Here is a 16,523-nt window from a genome sequence, read left to right as displayed (position 1 = left end):
TGCCCAGGTTTTGTGATATGAATGCGCTTTAGAAATATCAAAGGAGGTAAAATTCAAACATTAGAGGAGAAGTCTTCAATAGAATTAGAGTTATACACAGGAACAAGGATTTATAAGAGAGCCATAATTTAGCACCTAGTAACTATGGTCAAACCCCTCTAGTCTACGATACCTTATCAACTCGAACTAATAGACACTCTCGTGCTCTTTCAGATACTCTATGCTTGGCAGATAATCCACGTACCCCATCGACGAATTTTTAATATAGAACGTCTTCCGATCGTACGCATTCAATGCCACGCCCTTCTTGACCCTATATACCAAATCTGGGTTTGCAATGAAATACCTTCCGAACATGACCACAATATCCTTGTCTGGACGTTCTTCGTCAACAAGCCTTTGTGCATCCGCTGGTTTGTACCCTCCCGCGACAAGGATAGGTCCGTTCCAAAGTTGATATGCAAAATCTAGCCGCTCGTTGCTGCCGCTATAATCATCCGCACCAGAGATTCGCGACTCAACTAGGTGTAGGTATGCGAGGTTTAATTTTCTGGCTTTGCAGATGATGTCCATAAATTGTGGAATGGGATCAGTCATTCTCATACCCTGGAACGGACTCCAAGGGCTAAGACGGAGTCCAACACGTTCCGGGCCAACAGCGTTGACCATGGCTTTCATGATTTCGTTGATAAAGCGAGATCTATTTTCCACACTCCCGCCATACGCATCGTTGCGCTGATTACTTGTATCCTGAATGAATTGATCGATGAGGTAGCCGTTCGCGCCATGGCACTCGACGCCGTCAAAACCCGCGCTGATAGCATTTTCTGAGGCGGTCGCAAAGTCTCCAACAAATTGTTCGATCTCTTGGATCGTCATAGCCCGCGGTGTTGGGAAGTTTTCATCGATCGGAATAGCGCTTGGCGCCACGATGCTGATTCCCTCACTCTCCGCCACCTCTATACTGGCAGTACGGCCCATTGCGAATAACTGACAGAAGATAAAGCAACCCTTCGCATGAACTTCATCTGTGATCTCTTTCCATGCAGCAATTTGGTTTTTGCTCCATATCCCTGGCGCGTTGGAATATCCGCCGGCGGCTGATGGCGAAACAAAGGTACCCTCTGCAATCATCAAGGTACCAGGAACAGAGGCGCGTTGGCTGTAGTATTCCTTCATCATAGTGGTTGGCACACGATCGTCGGTAGCGCGGAAGCGAGTGAGTGAAGGCATACCGATGCGATGCTTCACTTCCATATTGCCAATTGTCAAAGGCTGGAAAAGGCGCGATTGAGCCATGATTTCAAGAAGTTCTTTTGGAATGATTGGGTTCTTTCACCTCTTGTTTTATCGATCTGGGATTTAAGTGTGCAAAAAACGGTCATATCCACCACTTGGGGGTTTATATACTTTTACATCTTGTGGTTTGATGAAGAAAGCTGTAGTCAAGATAATATGAAATTTAGAGGCATTACCAATCAGCCCGAAGAATTATTAATCCAAGTACTCTATAGATTAATTCAATATCTAAGAAGTAGATATATTTCCATTAAAGGAAGAAGGATATTGTTAAAAAGAGTAAAGAGATACTTCCAAATAAGGAAAGTGGATACTTCCGAATATAGTAAGATGATACTTCCAAAAAGGGATTAGATCTTGTTGCGTCACACTGGGACCAACATCGGTATTTCCCTATGATCAGTGCGATTACCCAAGTTGTTGAGAGGAAACCATGAATTATTACGAACATTATATATGAAAAGCCAGTATAAAGATATGATGCTAGAGAATAGGAGGTTATCTAAGTATTCAGAACGCTTAATTTCTACTGAAATGGTAGCCAGTCTTGGTTAGCATGTTGGGAATTTGATATTCAAATTCCAACCAATTTAATTTGTGACTTCTTCCCAGAGCGCCTTAACATCCGACGTGAATGCGACGTCCGACCAAATAAATTGCTTCAAAATGTTAAGCAGTTCCTGCCACGATTTATACAAGCCTCGAAGTCTGGAAGAGGTGTTCAAGCGCAGGAGAACAACGTAATCTGAGCGTACGGTTTCCGTGGTGGTGAAAGCCCCGCCGATATACAGGAGCCAAAGTAACAACTCGGGGTGATCTTCCCATACAGGGTCGTCGTTCGCTTGTTGTAGTTCTCGAAGTAACCTTAAGGAAACGTGGGTCTGTAGAATCCAAAATTCAGCACCTCATAAGACAGATTAACAAAAACTTTTGGCACATTTTCGAATACATTTTAACCAAAAAATTCGCCAAGAGAGAAAGAGAAGTGATTTGGGGAAAAAATCAGTCCCTATGGGCGACGTACCGGAATTACTAAGGCACACCAAACCTGGCAGCATAGCATACTGGAACAAAGATATGCAGCAAGCTTACAACATTCTAAAATGGGAGAATGGCCCACTAATCCCACCAGCCGTGACTGAATAGATGCTTGGTGGTTGTTAATATTTGCCATCGCTAGCGGTTTACAGTTGGAGGGGCCGGAAAACACACGAATACATGACAATGCATGTATATCTTCCAGTATTTCAACAAACTCTTTGGTTAGTACTTGGGATCGGACCTGGAATCCTGGCGGAAGCCGGAAAAGACTTGGGGAATACGAATCTCTTTTCCACTGAAGCTCGGTAAAAGTCGTATGATCAACTATGCGGGTCGAGCCTGTCATAAACGATGAATTCAAGTCTTGCCTGCATGCTAATGTAAGAGTGAATCACTGAACTGCTGCTTTGTAGCTTACCAAAATATAGCCCGCTTGATTCCGCTAGTGAGATATATCCCCTCCGTTTGACACATATCAAGCACCTGTTTTATTGCTCTCATGTGAATTTGAACTTGAAACTGCATCCCAAGGCGAGCCTAGAACACCAAATTATCAGTCTACCGCAGCCGCAAGCTTAAGAACTTTAGGAAATCTAAGAGGGAATGCTAGCAGACCTCTACCCCAGTAAGCAGCAATATGGCCCCAATGGTTGTTGTCATAGTAGCCCTGTCTATAGAACTCATTCTTTCACGAATGCAACTTATTGCTTTACTCTGGTACCTAAGACATTCTTGATTGATGCCCCCCTCCGTCGCTGCAAATGCGAATGTAAGCATAACAGCATTCAAAAGAGCAGGGTCATCTAGCCCTGCGTTAAAAACTGTGTGAAAGCTATGATATACAAGCTCATTCTTAACACTGAAAACAGGCTCGGCAGCCTGTCTGGCCTTGTCTGAATCAGTTTATGTAAGCTATCTATTCAAGGTAGTTTTTCAGTGGCTATGAATGACTTACAGTTGCTAAACAGTGCATGCAGTCTCGATGAATCCACAGCCAGCGTCTGGAAAGGATCAAGCGTGCTGACGGATGGGGACAATGGTATTGCGACTCGGGGTTGGCTACGCATTCTATTGCTCGCCAATCTTCTGGAGTAATCTTTTGACGACGAAACTCTGAAATTGTCACCTGATTCTTTCCGAAGCTTTCGGTTGTTCTCGAGCGCTTGCTTCACAGCATGCGACCGGGCTCGGCGCTTTGTGTCATGATCTTTTAAATCATCTGGATTGTTGATCGCGATGAACAGGAATTTTGAATCTGAGGAGAGTCAGCAATCACACAGCGAGAGTTTGCCAAAAAGTGAAGGAATAAAAACTATCCTTCAACTTACTTGCAACAGGCTCGTCAGTAGATTCTGTGATAGATTGATTTGATGACATCATTTAAATTTGTTACATATGTGAACCAAGCAGTTAAAATAACTATATAGTTTGTGTTTGTAACAGTGCGATTTGAGAGCGCCTTGTTCGGAGTCAGCGTATCGTTTAACCGTGATCCCCCTGTATCATAGAAAATCGGAATAAAATAGGTTAAATCGATTATTAAAAGTAGGATCATAGAAGTCTACCAATCAAGTGAAATAAAAGAAAAGAAGAAAGACTTCTAAACTAAAAGCCTGCCACCATTTGAGTACAGTATACTGCCTGTAACGAATCCATCTTTCATCGCTTACAAATACACCTCCGCCAAATCCCCTGGACGCCCCAGTATTATAGCAGCAACCACGTGACTAACGGGCCCTTGGCTCAACGATCACTTGGCGAGCATATATGCTTGCAGGGGCATACGAGCACGTACCCGTCTATACGAGCGCACAAGACTAGAGGTGGGAAGAAATCATTTGATGGAGCAAGAGAAGGAACATCTATATACATTCGAGTCAGTATATATTTCATTGTCTTACTACAATCAATCCCCCATATAACTTTTATCAATAATAGACCTACAATAGTACTATCCAGTCACATCATATAACTAGATAGTCTTCGAAATCGTTGTTAATCGATATCCCTACATCTTACACTACCCTACCTTATAACTTGTATGAATTTTTCAACCCCAAAAAGTATTATTATGAAACCTATATTGAATCTCGTATTATATAGAGTATCTATTGACATACTAGCCGCAATATGAATATGTAATGGCCGTTTAGACTGGTGTTTTCGGCTGCAATTATTGCATTGGCATGGAAGACCGGTTTGTAGTACGCGAGTTCCTTAATACATAGTGAAATATAGTTTTGAATTAAGCATTGGTTCTCAACAATCTACTAAGAAATCATTTGATTTCCCTGCTGGCGCAATGGTAGCGCGCAAGACTTCTATTAGGCTCATACCTATATATGAATCCATCTTGAGGCTGTAGGTTCGAGCCCTACGTAGGGAGTAACCCTGAGTTCCGTCGGTTTAAATCCGATCTTGAAATCACTTTTTGGACATTCCGTTGTTTTGACATCCTTTTTTGAATTCAGAGTCTCATCTAGACGTTTTTTTGGTGTTGGCTGCAAATTTTTTGGCGAAGGGGTCGGAAAATAGTTTTACCGAGTGTACCCCGCATTTTAGATTCATCCAATAATAATCAGCTCAGCTCACATTTCTTAGTTTCAACAGCTAAGGTTAATCTTATCTTATTGTTAGCTCTAAGGTTAAGCTTCCAAAAAAATAATATCATCCCACCATCCTTCCCCTCAATATCCAAAATGTCAACGATAAAACGCTTTACATGTTTACGATGTCAATTCCAATCCCTCTCACGTCCATCTCCTCGTCGTCCATACCATGTCTCTCCACGTTTACGTTCCGAAATACCCAAGCCCTCCATAGCCCCCAAACAATCTATCGATACAAAACATATACGAGCTAATCCCGAATTATACGAAACAAGTTGTCTAGAAAGAAATTACAAATTGCAGTCAACATACCCAGCCAAAATCATAAATCTATTCGAACAATGGCACGATTATCAGCGCGATGCAAGATCATTACGGGAAAGAAATAATAAATTAAAACTTCAACTTGCAAATCCAAAAGCAATACGAGATGACGGTTCAGAAGAAATTCAAAAGTTACGCGCCCTTTCCAAAGAGGAGATTATCGCAGAAGCTAGAAGTCTGAAGGATAAAATCTCTGAAATAGAATCTTCAGAATCAATGCTCATGACAGAAATCAACACACTCGCATCCGCAATTCCAAACCTTACATCCGATTCCACTCCCCGCGGCTCAGAACCAAAAGTAATAGGAACCATCAACGAACATCCCGAACCCAAAGCCGCCTCCTCAGATCGAGTATGGCGGTCTCACGTCCACATAGGTAGCGAATTAAACCTCCTTGATTTTTCCTCTGCAGCCAATACTTCCGGTTGGGGATGGTATTATCTACTCAACGGTGCCGCACTCCTCGAACAAGCCCTAATCCAGTATTCCCTCTCTCTCGCTCTCTCAAAAGGCTGGTCCATCGTTTCTCCCCCCTCAATGGTATATTCCCACATCGCATCAGCATGCGGTTTCCAACCCCGCGATCAATCAGACGAACAACAAATTTACTCCATCACCCAATCTCCTTCCGATGCCGAAAGCGCAAAACCAACATATTCCCTCGCCGGAACCGCCGAAATTCCTCTCGCGGGGATGAAAGCAAACACCACTCTCCACGAATCCCTCCTCCCTTTGAAAACAATCGCCACATCCCGCTGTTACCGCGCCGAAGCTGGCGCTCGTGGCATCGACACCAAGGGACTGTATCGAGTGCACGAATTTACAAAAGTCGAAATGTTTGCCTGGACCTCGCCTTCCCTCCCAGAAACCACAGAAATCTTCAACGAAATGCTTTCCCTCCAAACCACCATCCTCACCTCCCTCGATCTCCACTGTCGAATCCTCGAAATGCCCTCTACCGATCTCGGCGCCTCAGCTATGCGCAAAATAGATATCGAAGCCTTCTTTCCCTCGCGCAGAGAAAGAGATAATGGATGGGGCGAAGTAACATCATTAAGTATCTGCGGGGATTATCAAAGTAGGAGATTGGCGACGAGAGTGGATATTGATAAGAATGGAGGGAAAATTGCGTTTCCGTGGACTGTTAATGGAACAGCGCTTGCGGTGCCTAGGATTGTGGCTGCCATTTTAGAAAATGGATGGGACGAGGAGAGGAAAGAGGTTAGGGTGCCCGAAGTTTTGTGGCCGTGGATGGCGGGGAGGAAAGTTTTGAAGAGGGAGTAACTTCAGAAGGGCAGTATGGGTGGTTTTATGTCGATGCGAGGTAGTTGTGTTCGTACTTAAGATACTAATGGGGACAGATTCATATCTCTACTCACAATGCATGCAATGAACGATACCATAGAAGAATATATGAGAAGATAAAAATTGTAATTGTACTTGTACTACTACTACTACTATCTAACTACCTAGTATGCCGCCTTCGCAAGGGAATCTTTGAAATTGAAAATACCACAACCAAAAAGGATATAAAATATACTAAACGCTAAAACGCTATTCATAGAAAGGAAAAAGATATAAAAATCATAAACTTCAATCAGGACTTCATCAAGAAACCCACATACTAGGGTATATTGTAGGTCCTGTCATGATCCCTTGCTTCCTAGCAAAAACAAAGCCACCCCTTCCTCCGTTTCCCAAAGCGAGTAAGAGGGTCAAAAAAATACAAGAATTAGACCATTACCGCGTGAATTTGTAGTTTACGAAAAGCCCCTCCATAGAATCCAACACTGCCCACATCAGTTCCCTCATCTCCATCTCCAACCATCAATGGACTAAACAACTTCCTCTTCATACAAAACCACCGCATTATAGTCTTTTCCCTTTCCCAAACTACTACTCGACAATTCACTTTCGGTGCCCAGATGACTATTGGTTCCCAAGTCCGTTTCCGTTTCATAATCCGATTCTGACCCCTCATCCCTATCTCTATCCTCATCTCGATCTCTTCCACCACCATCAATACTCTCCGAATACTCTGTTCCTTCATTTCCCGTAATAACAGTAGTACCATGACTACTTCTTCTCATTGTGTTTGAATCGCTTTGATTTCCGCCTTCATGATCGGAAAGATGGCCTGATTCTTTGTTTTCTTCATCTTCATCTTCATATTCTTTCAAAGCCAGATTCTCCTTGTTAAGTTCTCCGTAATTGCGGGATTTGTTTGAGTCTTCTCCCCAGCTAGTTTTACGTGGAGTAGCAGCAGCACTGGGCTGTTTGACACTGTGACTGCGTTTGAAGTTGCCACTTGTAAGATTATTGTTGATTTGACTCAGGGATAGAATGCGTCTTTGGGCCTGGTTGGCTTGAGGTCCTTTGGTAGGAGAGCGGTTTTTCATTGCCATATTAACAGCGCCCTGTGTAATCGATGGAGCTTTGGAAGCGACGCTGGAGGCGATAGAATGAGCCGTTGAGTTGCGTTGAGTGGGGTTCCGTTTACGACTCATAGGATCTCGTGCTTTCTTTCTATTGCCATTTGCTAACAAAAGGGCTCGGGAATGATCAATGACTCCCTCAAGAATTCGTCTCTCAAGTCCTTCAGCTCTTTCTTCCATTTCTTGTAATTCTTCACGGCGGATTCTTAAAGCTGTTTCCAAGCTAGAAACATCAGAAGAGAGTCTCATTTTTTGATGAAGCAAATCTTCTTTGTCGGTCTTAAGCTTGGTAATATATTCCTTCATAGCTCTTTCTTCGCCTTTAAGTGAAGCAATCGATGCTTCGACTTGTTCTTTCTGAACAAGACGTCTCTCCAAGGCAATGGCAGCTTCTGCGGCAGCTTGTTCCTTACTTTCATGGTCATCTGCAATTTTTTGGGTCTGGGTTGTGACAAATTGAGAAACTTCTGCAGCAGTAGACATCATTTGTCGATGGATCTTGTCAAGCATTTCCAATTGTGCCACGGACTTTCCGGCTTCTTGCACATGGTCCACAAGCTTATCAAGCTTCTCGTGAACAGGTGTATCATCGTATTCAACAGGAGGAGGGATTTCTGGTGGAGGAGGAATTTCGGCGATCTTCTCCTGAATTGTCTCTACCGAATTCTTTGAATGTTCGTAATGCTGGCCAACCATTTTAAGAACATCTTTGATCATGTCAAGAATTTGGGGATTGTACTCCGTTACAGTTCCATGAACTCCTTCCACAACGCCCAAAGTCTTCAATACTTGTTCGCGTGTGAGCTGGTGCTCGACCTTAGCATCGGCGTGAGTTTCCTCTACTCTGATAAAAGTTTCATCAACACGGTTGAAAACGGTCTTTGAGCCTTCATCCATCTTTTCGGCGGAGTCTGTCACAGCACTTATTAATGTATCAAGTAGGCCCTTGACATCTTCAGCCACTTGCTTCGTGCTTATGATGTTAGCCTCAACTTCTGTTGTTTTTTCTACGCCGGCTGTGGCTCTTTCTTCCAAGAAGTTCTGGAGCTCATCATATTTGGTAATGATTTCAGTAAACTTTTCATCAAAATGTGAATCGAGCTTGTCCCATGTTTGTTGAAACTTTTCATCAGTATCGAGCTTAGATCCAACCATACCAGCATTAGTCTTTTCAAACTCTTCTGTCATAGCATGAAACATTGCTTGTAGATCTTCGGACATAGTGCCATTTTTGTTGATAGTTTCTCCAAGACCTTCAAGGAATGTGCGAACTGTCTCGACATTAGCTGTACCTTCGTCGAGCTTCTCCTTGACTGCATCCCTGAATTCCATGAGGAAAGATTTGACCTCTGTAACACGTTCACTAACACCAACAGTTTCCGCCTGTCGGTCCTCGAAAGCTTTGGCATTCGTCGTTGCATGTAATTCAATTCGACCGGCGGTTTCCTTCACCAAGGTACCTAGTGTGGTAACTTCGTCTTTCGTAGCTAAAACTGCAAATTCTGGAACAACGGTTTGCTCGATAGCAGATTTGATGTCAAGACATACAGATTCGACAGCTTCAACGTCGGTCTTTGTAACCTTGTCGAGACTCTTGAATTCGTTACTGACTTGCTCCTTTATTTCTGCGAGGGCATTCATGACATCATGTACTGCAGTTTCGATAGAAGTGATGTCATCTTTCTTCAAGACTTCCTCAAGATGTTCAATCATTGCATTGACACCATCTCGGATTTCAAGAACGAAGACACCCATAGTCTCAATGTCCTCCTTCTTAGCAGTTTGTTCAGGGTCGATCTCATCAAGCTTAGCTTTTGCATTGTGAAGCAAAATCTCAATGGCATTAAGGTCTTCCTTCTTGACTCTATCTTCATCAGGGATAACCTCGCGCGTAACAACCCCCTCCACTTTATCTTGAACACTTCGAAGCAGCTCCTCGACTTTAGCCAAATCTTCTTTGGTCACAGAACCAGGAGCAAGTTGTGGTGGAAGCTGTTCCTTCGACTCCAGTGCTGCTACTTTGATGCCAAGCTGGGTAATGAGCATCTCTAGATTCCCAATATCATTATGAGAGAGGCTGTCCTTAGCTGGAACCAATGCGCGATCAGAGACTTCTACCAGTGCTTGCTCTTTCTTTTGATTCTCTTTGAGAATTTCAAAATCAACTTTGACATTCTCTAGACCTTTCTTGAGGGTGTCGAGAATTTCATGATTAACAGTCATATCGATAGGCTTGTTGGCAGCCTTTTCAACCTCAGCTTTGAGAACAGAGAACCCGTCTTGCAGAGCGTCGATGATTTCTCTGGTTCCTGGCATGTTTTCTTCGTCAATATCTCGTGACCGCGAGACTTCCATACCAGGTTTAAGACCATCGAAACCTTCCTTCAAGGCATCAAGAATCTCATCTTTATCATCGCTTGCTCCTGATGGAACCAAAGCTGATGCTATCGAACCTCGAAGATGCTCAAGTTCACTGTGGACTTTTTCAAGACCAGTAGTTGAGCTTTTAGAGATAAGTTCTTCCACTTCGGAACGAAGCGTAGCGAAGTTATCCCGCATGTTCTCGAGAATCTCATCTTTACCTGTGACATCTGAGGCTCGATCAACGTAAGCTTCAATGTCAGATCGGAGCTTCTCAAATCCGTCTTTAGTTGCATCTAGTAGTTGCTCGGAATCCCGTCCATTTGCAACAACCTGTTGTTTAGCTTCGTCTGAAACTGCCTTGAATTCGATTCGTACAGAGTCCATAATTTCATGTATGCGTTCCGAGACTTGAGCAGTGAATTTGTCAACAGATTGTGGTGAGCTTTCTAGTCCTGCTTTCACGGCTTCAATAACATCGGCACGGGTGATATTTTCCACAACTTCTCGACTTAGATCGGTAGACGCCTTAGCAGCAGCAAAATCAAAGTTTTCGAGGCCCTCTTTGACTGCTTCAAGAATATCCTCTCGGTCAACCTTGACATCATTTTCGGTAGTGAGCGCTGAGTTAAACGTTTGTAGTCCCTCCTTCACTGCATCTAGAACATCCTCACGACTAACGCCCACTGGAATATCAAGAGTAAGAGCGTTGTTGTATGTTTCGAAACCTTCCTTGACAGCGTCGAAGACGTCGCCTTTGCTAGCATTTGCCTCTCTAACGCTAACGATGGCGGAGTTGAATGTTTGAAGGCCATCTGAGACGGCTTCGAATACATCTTCACGTGTGACTGTTGGTGGGAATCTTTGAGATTGTAAACCAACTCGTACAGCCTCGAAAACATCAGCTTTAGTGCATGTAGGTGTGACACCTCTTGTCAATGCCGAATCAAAGGTTTGGAGTCCATCTTTCACGGCATCAAGTATGTCTTCACGTGTGAAACTAGCACTTTTGACTGCTTCGAGAATATCGTCCCGGGTGACACTTCCTCCAATTTCATGGATCTCAAATCCATTCTTCACAGCATCGAATACATCATCTCGAGTGATTGAATCGACATCCTCCCGAGTTGATGCAATTTCTTTTGATTGAAGGCCGTCCTTTATGGCTTGAAGAACTTCATCGCGCGTGATACTAGATGTCTGCGCTTGAAGTCCTTCTTTCACGGCCCCTAGAACATCATCTCGTGTAACTGTTGAAGAAGCATCTTTGGTTAATGCAGAATCGAACGCCGTCAATACTTCTTGGACGGCCTCCACAACTTCGTCGCGGGTAAGGGCACTTTCAATATGGTAATTCTGAAGATTCTCTTTGATAACTTCATGGACGTCATTCCGAGTTATGTTACCACTAGATTCATGTGATTCGAGACCGACTTTGATAGCCTCGAAAACTTCAGCACGAGTTGCAGAACCTCCAACATTTTTGGTTAGAGCCGAGTTGAACCCTTCCAGAACCTCCTGTAAAGCATCGACGACATCATCGCGAGTAATTCCTTGGCTTGGACCTGAAGCTATGGATGAGCCATGGAATTTGGTCATAACTTCCTGCATGGCATCGACGATTTCTTCGCGAGTTGCTCCGCTTTCGGCTCTTCCTCGAATAAGGGCTGAATCAAAAGTGGTCAAAACATCTTTGACAGCATCCATTACATCATTACGTGTAAGACTGCCGCTTCCACCGATTTCCCTAGTAAGAGCAGAACCGAAAGTATGAAGTCCCTCTTTCACAGCGTCAAGGATATCGCCGCGATTAATGCCGGTGTTTCCACCAACCTCGCGTGTGAGAGCGGAATCAAAGGTTTGCAGGCCATCTTTGACAGCCTCGAAAACATCCTCCCGAGAAATTCCTGTTTCTTTTTCCTCGGGGTCGGAGGCTGGTATTAATGCGCCAAAGTTGAAATTGTGGAGACTCTCTTTCACGGCATCGAAAACGTCTTCCCTACTAATACTATCTCCGACTTCCCTGTTCAAAGTGGGAAATTCGAAGCTTTCAAGACCTGCTCTCACAGCTTCAAACATGTCGTTACGAGTGATGGATTCTTCGCCATGATGTGGTGAATGAATACTGCCGGAGAAGTCAAACGTATGTAGGCTTTCGGTAACTGCGCCTACCACGTCATCTCGAGTAACACCTCCATCCATTTCGCGATTCTGGTTAGCAAGTCCAAATGTTTGGAGCCCTTCTCGAATAGCGACCACCATATCGTCTCTTTTGATGTCATCATGACCACGGTTGATAGCAGCAAAATCAAATTCTTTGAGACCCTCTTTAACGGCTTGAATCATTTCAGTTTGAGTGAACCCTTGAAGAACCTCTGCACTGAGTGCCGTGGGGTTTGCAGAAAAGTCGAAAGTTCTAAGACCTTCCGCCACAGCATCAAGCATATCGTCTCTAGTGATTTCAGGTTCGCGAGGCTCTGGCATTGGTGCAGCTGGAAACTCAAACTCCTCAAGGCACTCACGAACAGCATCGAGAATTTCGTCTCGAGATAATGATTCGTTATCCACTGGTGGCGGAGTGAAATGCTTCAATCCTTCAATGACTGCGGCAAAGACTTCCTCTCGTGTTGCTCCCGGTTCGTTCTGAGGCGCAAACTCTTGAATGCCCTCCTTCAAGCATGCCAATAGTTCCTCTCTCTCGAGACCAAAATGCTGCAACTCGATATCCGGTTTATAGTTTTCCCAAGCTTCTCGAACCGCATCAATAATGTCTTCCCTTGATTCGGACTTTTCAGTTACCGCTGAGCGTACCACGTTATAGACTTCTTTGTAGTCAATCTTTTGTGTGGCAGCGGAAGCGGAGTTTTGACGTCGACTTTCACGGATAAGTTGATTCATATGCTCTTTCAACTCCTCCAACCCATTTTGAACGACAATAGTGACATCGGCACCATTGGAAGCTCCATCCTTGCTGGCTTGATCTAATTTTCTGCCGATCTCTCGTCCCATACCCAAAACCTCACCACGAAGTTCTCGAACTAGTGCCTTGACTTCTGCGGTAAGGCCACCTCCTTGTGCGACGCTATCTTTGACACTTCGTATAACTTGGATGACATCATCACCTAATACTTCACCTGATCGACTGCGCCCTTGCGATTTGTGTCGGTCTCTATTTGCTCCAGTGGCGACAAGAGCCTCTAATTTCTGTGCGACAGAGGCCGGCCTATCAAAATCTAGTTCTAGTCTTGGCGAATCCTCTTCAAAGCTATATTTACGTCCCCTGGTCTCTTGTTCGCGATTGTTGTTGTGATGGGCAATTAGAGATTGAGAAATTTCAGTATTTTTCTTGATAAATTCTACCAGGTCCTCTAGTTTTTTGGCTGTCGACATTCCTTCCCGACCAAGTTGCTCAGCGATTTCCGTAAGTCGAGATATTAACAACTCTTGTCCTTCTTTAGTTCCCATCTCTCGCAGTACCTTTTCGAGCAGAGCCACACTAGCAGCATGCGCAGCAGCGTCGCCAATGTGTTCTCGACCATGATCTCTCGTAAGCGGGGTGGATAATAAGGTTTCTCGATCCAATGAAGCAGCGAAGCTGTTTGGGCTAGGGATTCGAGGAAGCGAGAATCCTTTTGAATTGCGTGATGAGGATGGTGAAGCATGTCCTTTGTTGTCCGCGTAAAGATTATTGCCTCCATATAGTGTACGCTCGGAGCCAGCATCAGACAAGCCAGTAACCAGTTCTCGGAGACTCTTACGTATATCCTCATCCCTGGCATTTGTCGCTTCCTTTAGACTGACTAGATCTGTAGCGTTATCCTTACTTCTTCTACTCAATTGCGCCATTTCCCTCTGCAGGCTGGTGCATATACTGGTGAGACTGAGAATTTGATTTGAGATGGCGTCGAACGTTTGAGGTTGTCGCACTAAGGCAGTAGAGCCATTGGTGACATTGGCAAGAGGTGGATCTGTCTCCTTACTCGTCATGTTGTGAAGAGCCTGCATCGTGGCTGACTGAGGGGGCGTGTTTTCGCTAAACATACCATGGGGTGGCCGGCGCAGTGAAGGTCGTACATGTATGGAGTCGCGTCTTTCCCGAGGCGACTCGGCTCTTTTGGTAGGTGTTGTGGCTCGAGCCGAATCTTTATCTGACATCTTGTCGGAAAACTTCTCTGGCGATGGGTCGAATGAGAAATCCTTGCTGGCGTGTGGTGTCGCAGGTCTTGCTGATATTTTCTCTGGAGGTTTCAATGGACCGAAAGTTCCACTTTCAATAAAACTACTCAAATCTCTGACACTACCATTTTGCAAAGATTGCATTCGTTTATGACCGGGAGCAGCACCCTTAATCAGTAAACGTTCTGGGGATGGTTCGGTGAGGCGTTTTGGGGGTGGTATATTGATAAAATAAGTATTGTCGCGAGCTCTTTCAGTAAGCGCCGCATGTGCAGACTTGATAGCAGCCGAAGTTCCTCGCGATGAGACACTCGGGGACGAGGGGTTCATGGGAAGTGGAGGAGGTGCGCGTTCTGGATCAGAACTATCCCACCTATAAATTCACCGTCAGAATCGTGTTGACATATAGATGAGATAAATAAAAGCTTACATTGGAACAATTGCTCGTCCAGAATCTATTGATGAGGATATGGAATGCGCGGAATTTCTATGTACAAGAGCAAGTCTATCGCCATCGCGAGAAGACTCTCTCTCTGAAGAAGGCATTGCGGAGGATAAATCCCCGGAATGTGGTTATGTGGAATGTTGATATTGTGGAGAAGATGCAGTAGTATGTATGTACTCGAGGAACTTCGCGATACAAAATCCAGATTTAATGGAGTTGACTTGTTGATGTAAGAAAGTATGGGAATAACCCCAAATTATGCAAAGGTCAAGGGGTTTATGATTGTATTAATTGTAATTGCCAAGTGGCATTGGGTATCGACTGCGCATAGAGTGTCTCTGTTTCTGTTCATTAAGAAGTTTGAAAGGAATCCATAAAGTAAAACACAGCGGTCAAGGAGTGTTTATTTACTTTTCATGAGCTGGCTGGGGACGCAGCGGGGCAACCATTGAGCACGGACAGTTTTGTGATAAATTGCTTAGCGCGAATCAATTGGCGGCACGAAATGTGAACGGGCAACTGATGACCAATCAATCCCTCGCTGGGTTTTTACTCGACAGCCACATCTTTTTTGCATACCAGCCACACAAAATTAGCGCCACCGTCACGTGCATGATAAGCGAGGGCTCTTTCGCACCGAGCTAGATTTTGGGAAAAGAATTCTGAATAACCTCGAATTAACTACGACTACGACAAACCCTTCGACAACTAACCACAGTCGCCATGAAGTGTACGTGTACTCCGGACTGATCAATCGCGAGATTACGAAGATTCTAATTTGAACTTATAGTCCTCAAGACCGGCCGTGTTGCCATCATCACCAGAGGCAGATATGCCGGAAAGAAGGTAAATTTTCACCCTTCACCATTTACCGTTCCCTACGAAAAGACGAATTCAAGCGAGCAATTTGATGAACAAAAGAGCGGCGGCACATGGACTACTGGAATTGGAGTTGTAAGGAATATTTGCTGATGGAGGAATAATTACAGGTCGTGATCATCCAACCCCAGGATGCCGGCAACAAGTCCCACCCATACCCTCACGCATTGGTCGCCGGTATCGAGCGTTACCCATCCCAAATCACCCGTCGTATGTCCAAGGCCAAGCAAACCAAGCGCAGCAAGGTCAAGCCTTTCATCAAGGTCATCAACTACAACCACTTGATGCCAACACGTTACACTCTTGAGTTGGAGGGATTGAAGGGTGTTGTTTCCGCAGATACCTTCAAGGAGGTTTCTCAACGCGAGGAGGCCAAGAAGACCGTCAAGAAGGCTTTGGAGGAGAGATACACATCAGGAAAGAACAGATGGTTCTTCACTCCTCTCAGTATGTTTTTTTTCCCTTACTTTCCAAGGAGTTCTGTATGAAGAATCGGGCGGGCTAACATTTATTGCAGGATTTTGAACAATTCTTCAGCGTCATCGGGTCGGAATGGGGTTTATTTACATGGTCTAGTCGCATCATGAGCTAGGAATGCAGCATCTCCATTAAAAAATGTTTATGAAGCTTGCTTTCCACGTTGCAAACGTGAATAAAATGTACATTTTGACAAAATCTCAGTTGCCGATCATGAGAATACTTGGAGAATGTTGGGTCAATTGTGATGTGAATCTGGAGGTGCCTTCATACCGACAAATTAACACAAGCGACTTCGAGGATTTATTACGATTTCTGGCATTCGATATGGTGGATATGGACATGGGTGGAGGAGTTCTGATTTCGTCCTTATTCCAGAACCTGACAAGTTTCAATGGCCCTTTTTCGGATCTCACAATTCGATTTCAGCAGTCCGCATCTTACAATCACAATTCCAAATTTCTCGAGAGTCCA

General features: G+C 44.4%; 5 protein-coding genes across 5 annotated transcripts; 2 read left to right on the top strand and 3 right to left on the bottom strand.

Annotated features, from left to right (window-relative positions):
- Nucleotides 1-22: 22 nt before the first annotated feature.
- On the bottom strand, nt 23-1,548 carry BCIN_07g00560 (hypothetical protein). Its single transcript, XM_001555991.2, has one exon. The coding sequence runs from the start codon at nt 1,297-1,299 to the stop codon at nt 187-189; it is 1,113 nt and encodes a 370-aa protein (XP_001556041.2). The 5' UTR covers nt 1,300-1,548; the 3' UTR covers nt 23-186.
- A 185-nt stretch (nt 1,549-1,733) lies between these two features.
- BCIN_07g00550 (hypothetical protein) lies at nt 1,734-4,043 on the bottom strand. Its single transcript, XM_024693787.1, has 6 exons — nt 3,669-4,043; nt 3,296-3,595; nt 2,956-3,233; nt 2,759-2,877; nt 2,324-2,708; nt 1,734-2,180 (listed from the first exon to the last, which is right to left on the bottom strand). Exons 1-6 carry the CDS (start codon nt 3,718-3,720, stop codon nt 1,890-1,892), a joined length of 1,425 nt encoding a protein of 474 aa, XP_024549574.1. The 5' UTR covers nt 3,721-4,043; the 3' UTR covers nt 1,734-1,889.
- Nucleotides 4,044-4,983: 940 nt separating this feature from the next.
- Nucleotides 4,984-6,693, top strand: Bcdia4. Its single transcript, XM_001555989.2, has one exon. It carries the CDS (start codon nt 5,040-5,042, stop codon nt 6,558-6,560), a length of 1,521 nt encoding a protein of 506 aa, XP_001556039.1. The 5' UTR covers nt 4,984-5,039; the 3' UTR covers nt 6,561-6,693.
- Nucleotides 6,694-6,751: 58 nt separating this feature from the next.
- Nucleotides 6,752-15,043, bottom strand: BCIN_07g00530 (hypothetical protein). The gene is made up of 2 exons (XM_001555988.2): nt 14,679-15,043; nt 6,752-14,621 (listed from the first exon to the last, which is right to left on the bottom strand). The coding sequence occupies exons 1-2, from the start codon at nt 14,792-14,794 to the stop codon at nt 7,112-7,114; spliced, it is 7,626 nt and encodes a 2,541-aa protein (XP_001556038.1). The 5' UTR covers nt 14,795-15,043; the 3' UTR covers nt 6,752-7,111.
- A 341-nt stretch (nt 15,044-15,384) lies between these two features.
- Nucleotides 15,385-16,506, top strand: BCIN_07g00520 (hypothetical protein). Its single transcript, XM_001555987.2, has 4 exons — nt 15,385-15,423; nt 15,484-15,539; nt 15,683-16,019; nt 16,090-16,506. The coding sequence occupies exons 1-4, from the start codon at nt 15,417-15,419 to the stop codon at nt 16,095-16,097; spliced, it is 408 nt and encodes a 135-aa protein (XP_001556037.1). The 5' UTR covers nt 15,385-15,416; the 3' UTR covers nt 16,098-16,506.
- The last annotated feature ends 17 nt before the right edge of the window (nt 16,507-16,523 follow it).

Source organism: Botrytis cinerea, chromosome 7, assembly GCF_000143535.2.
Source record: "Botrytis cinerea B05.10 chromosome 7, complete sequence".
In the NCBI taxonomy this organism is placed as follows: Eukaryota; Fungi; Ascomycota; class Leotiomycetes; order Helotiales; family Sclerotiniaceae; genus Botrytis; species Botrytis cinerea.
This window is presented reverse-complemented; position numbering and strand designations above follow the sequence as displayed.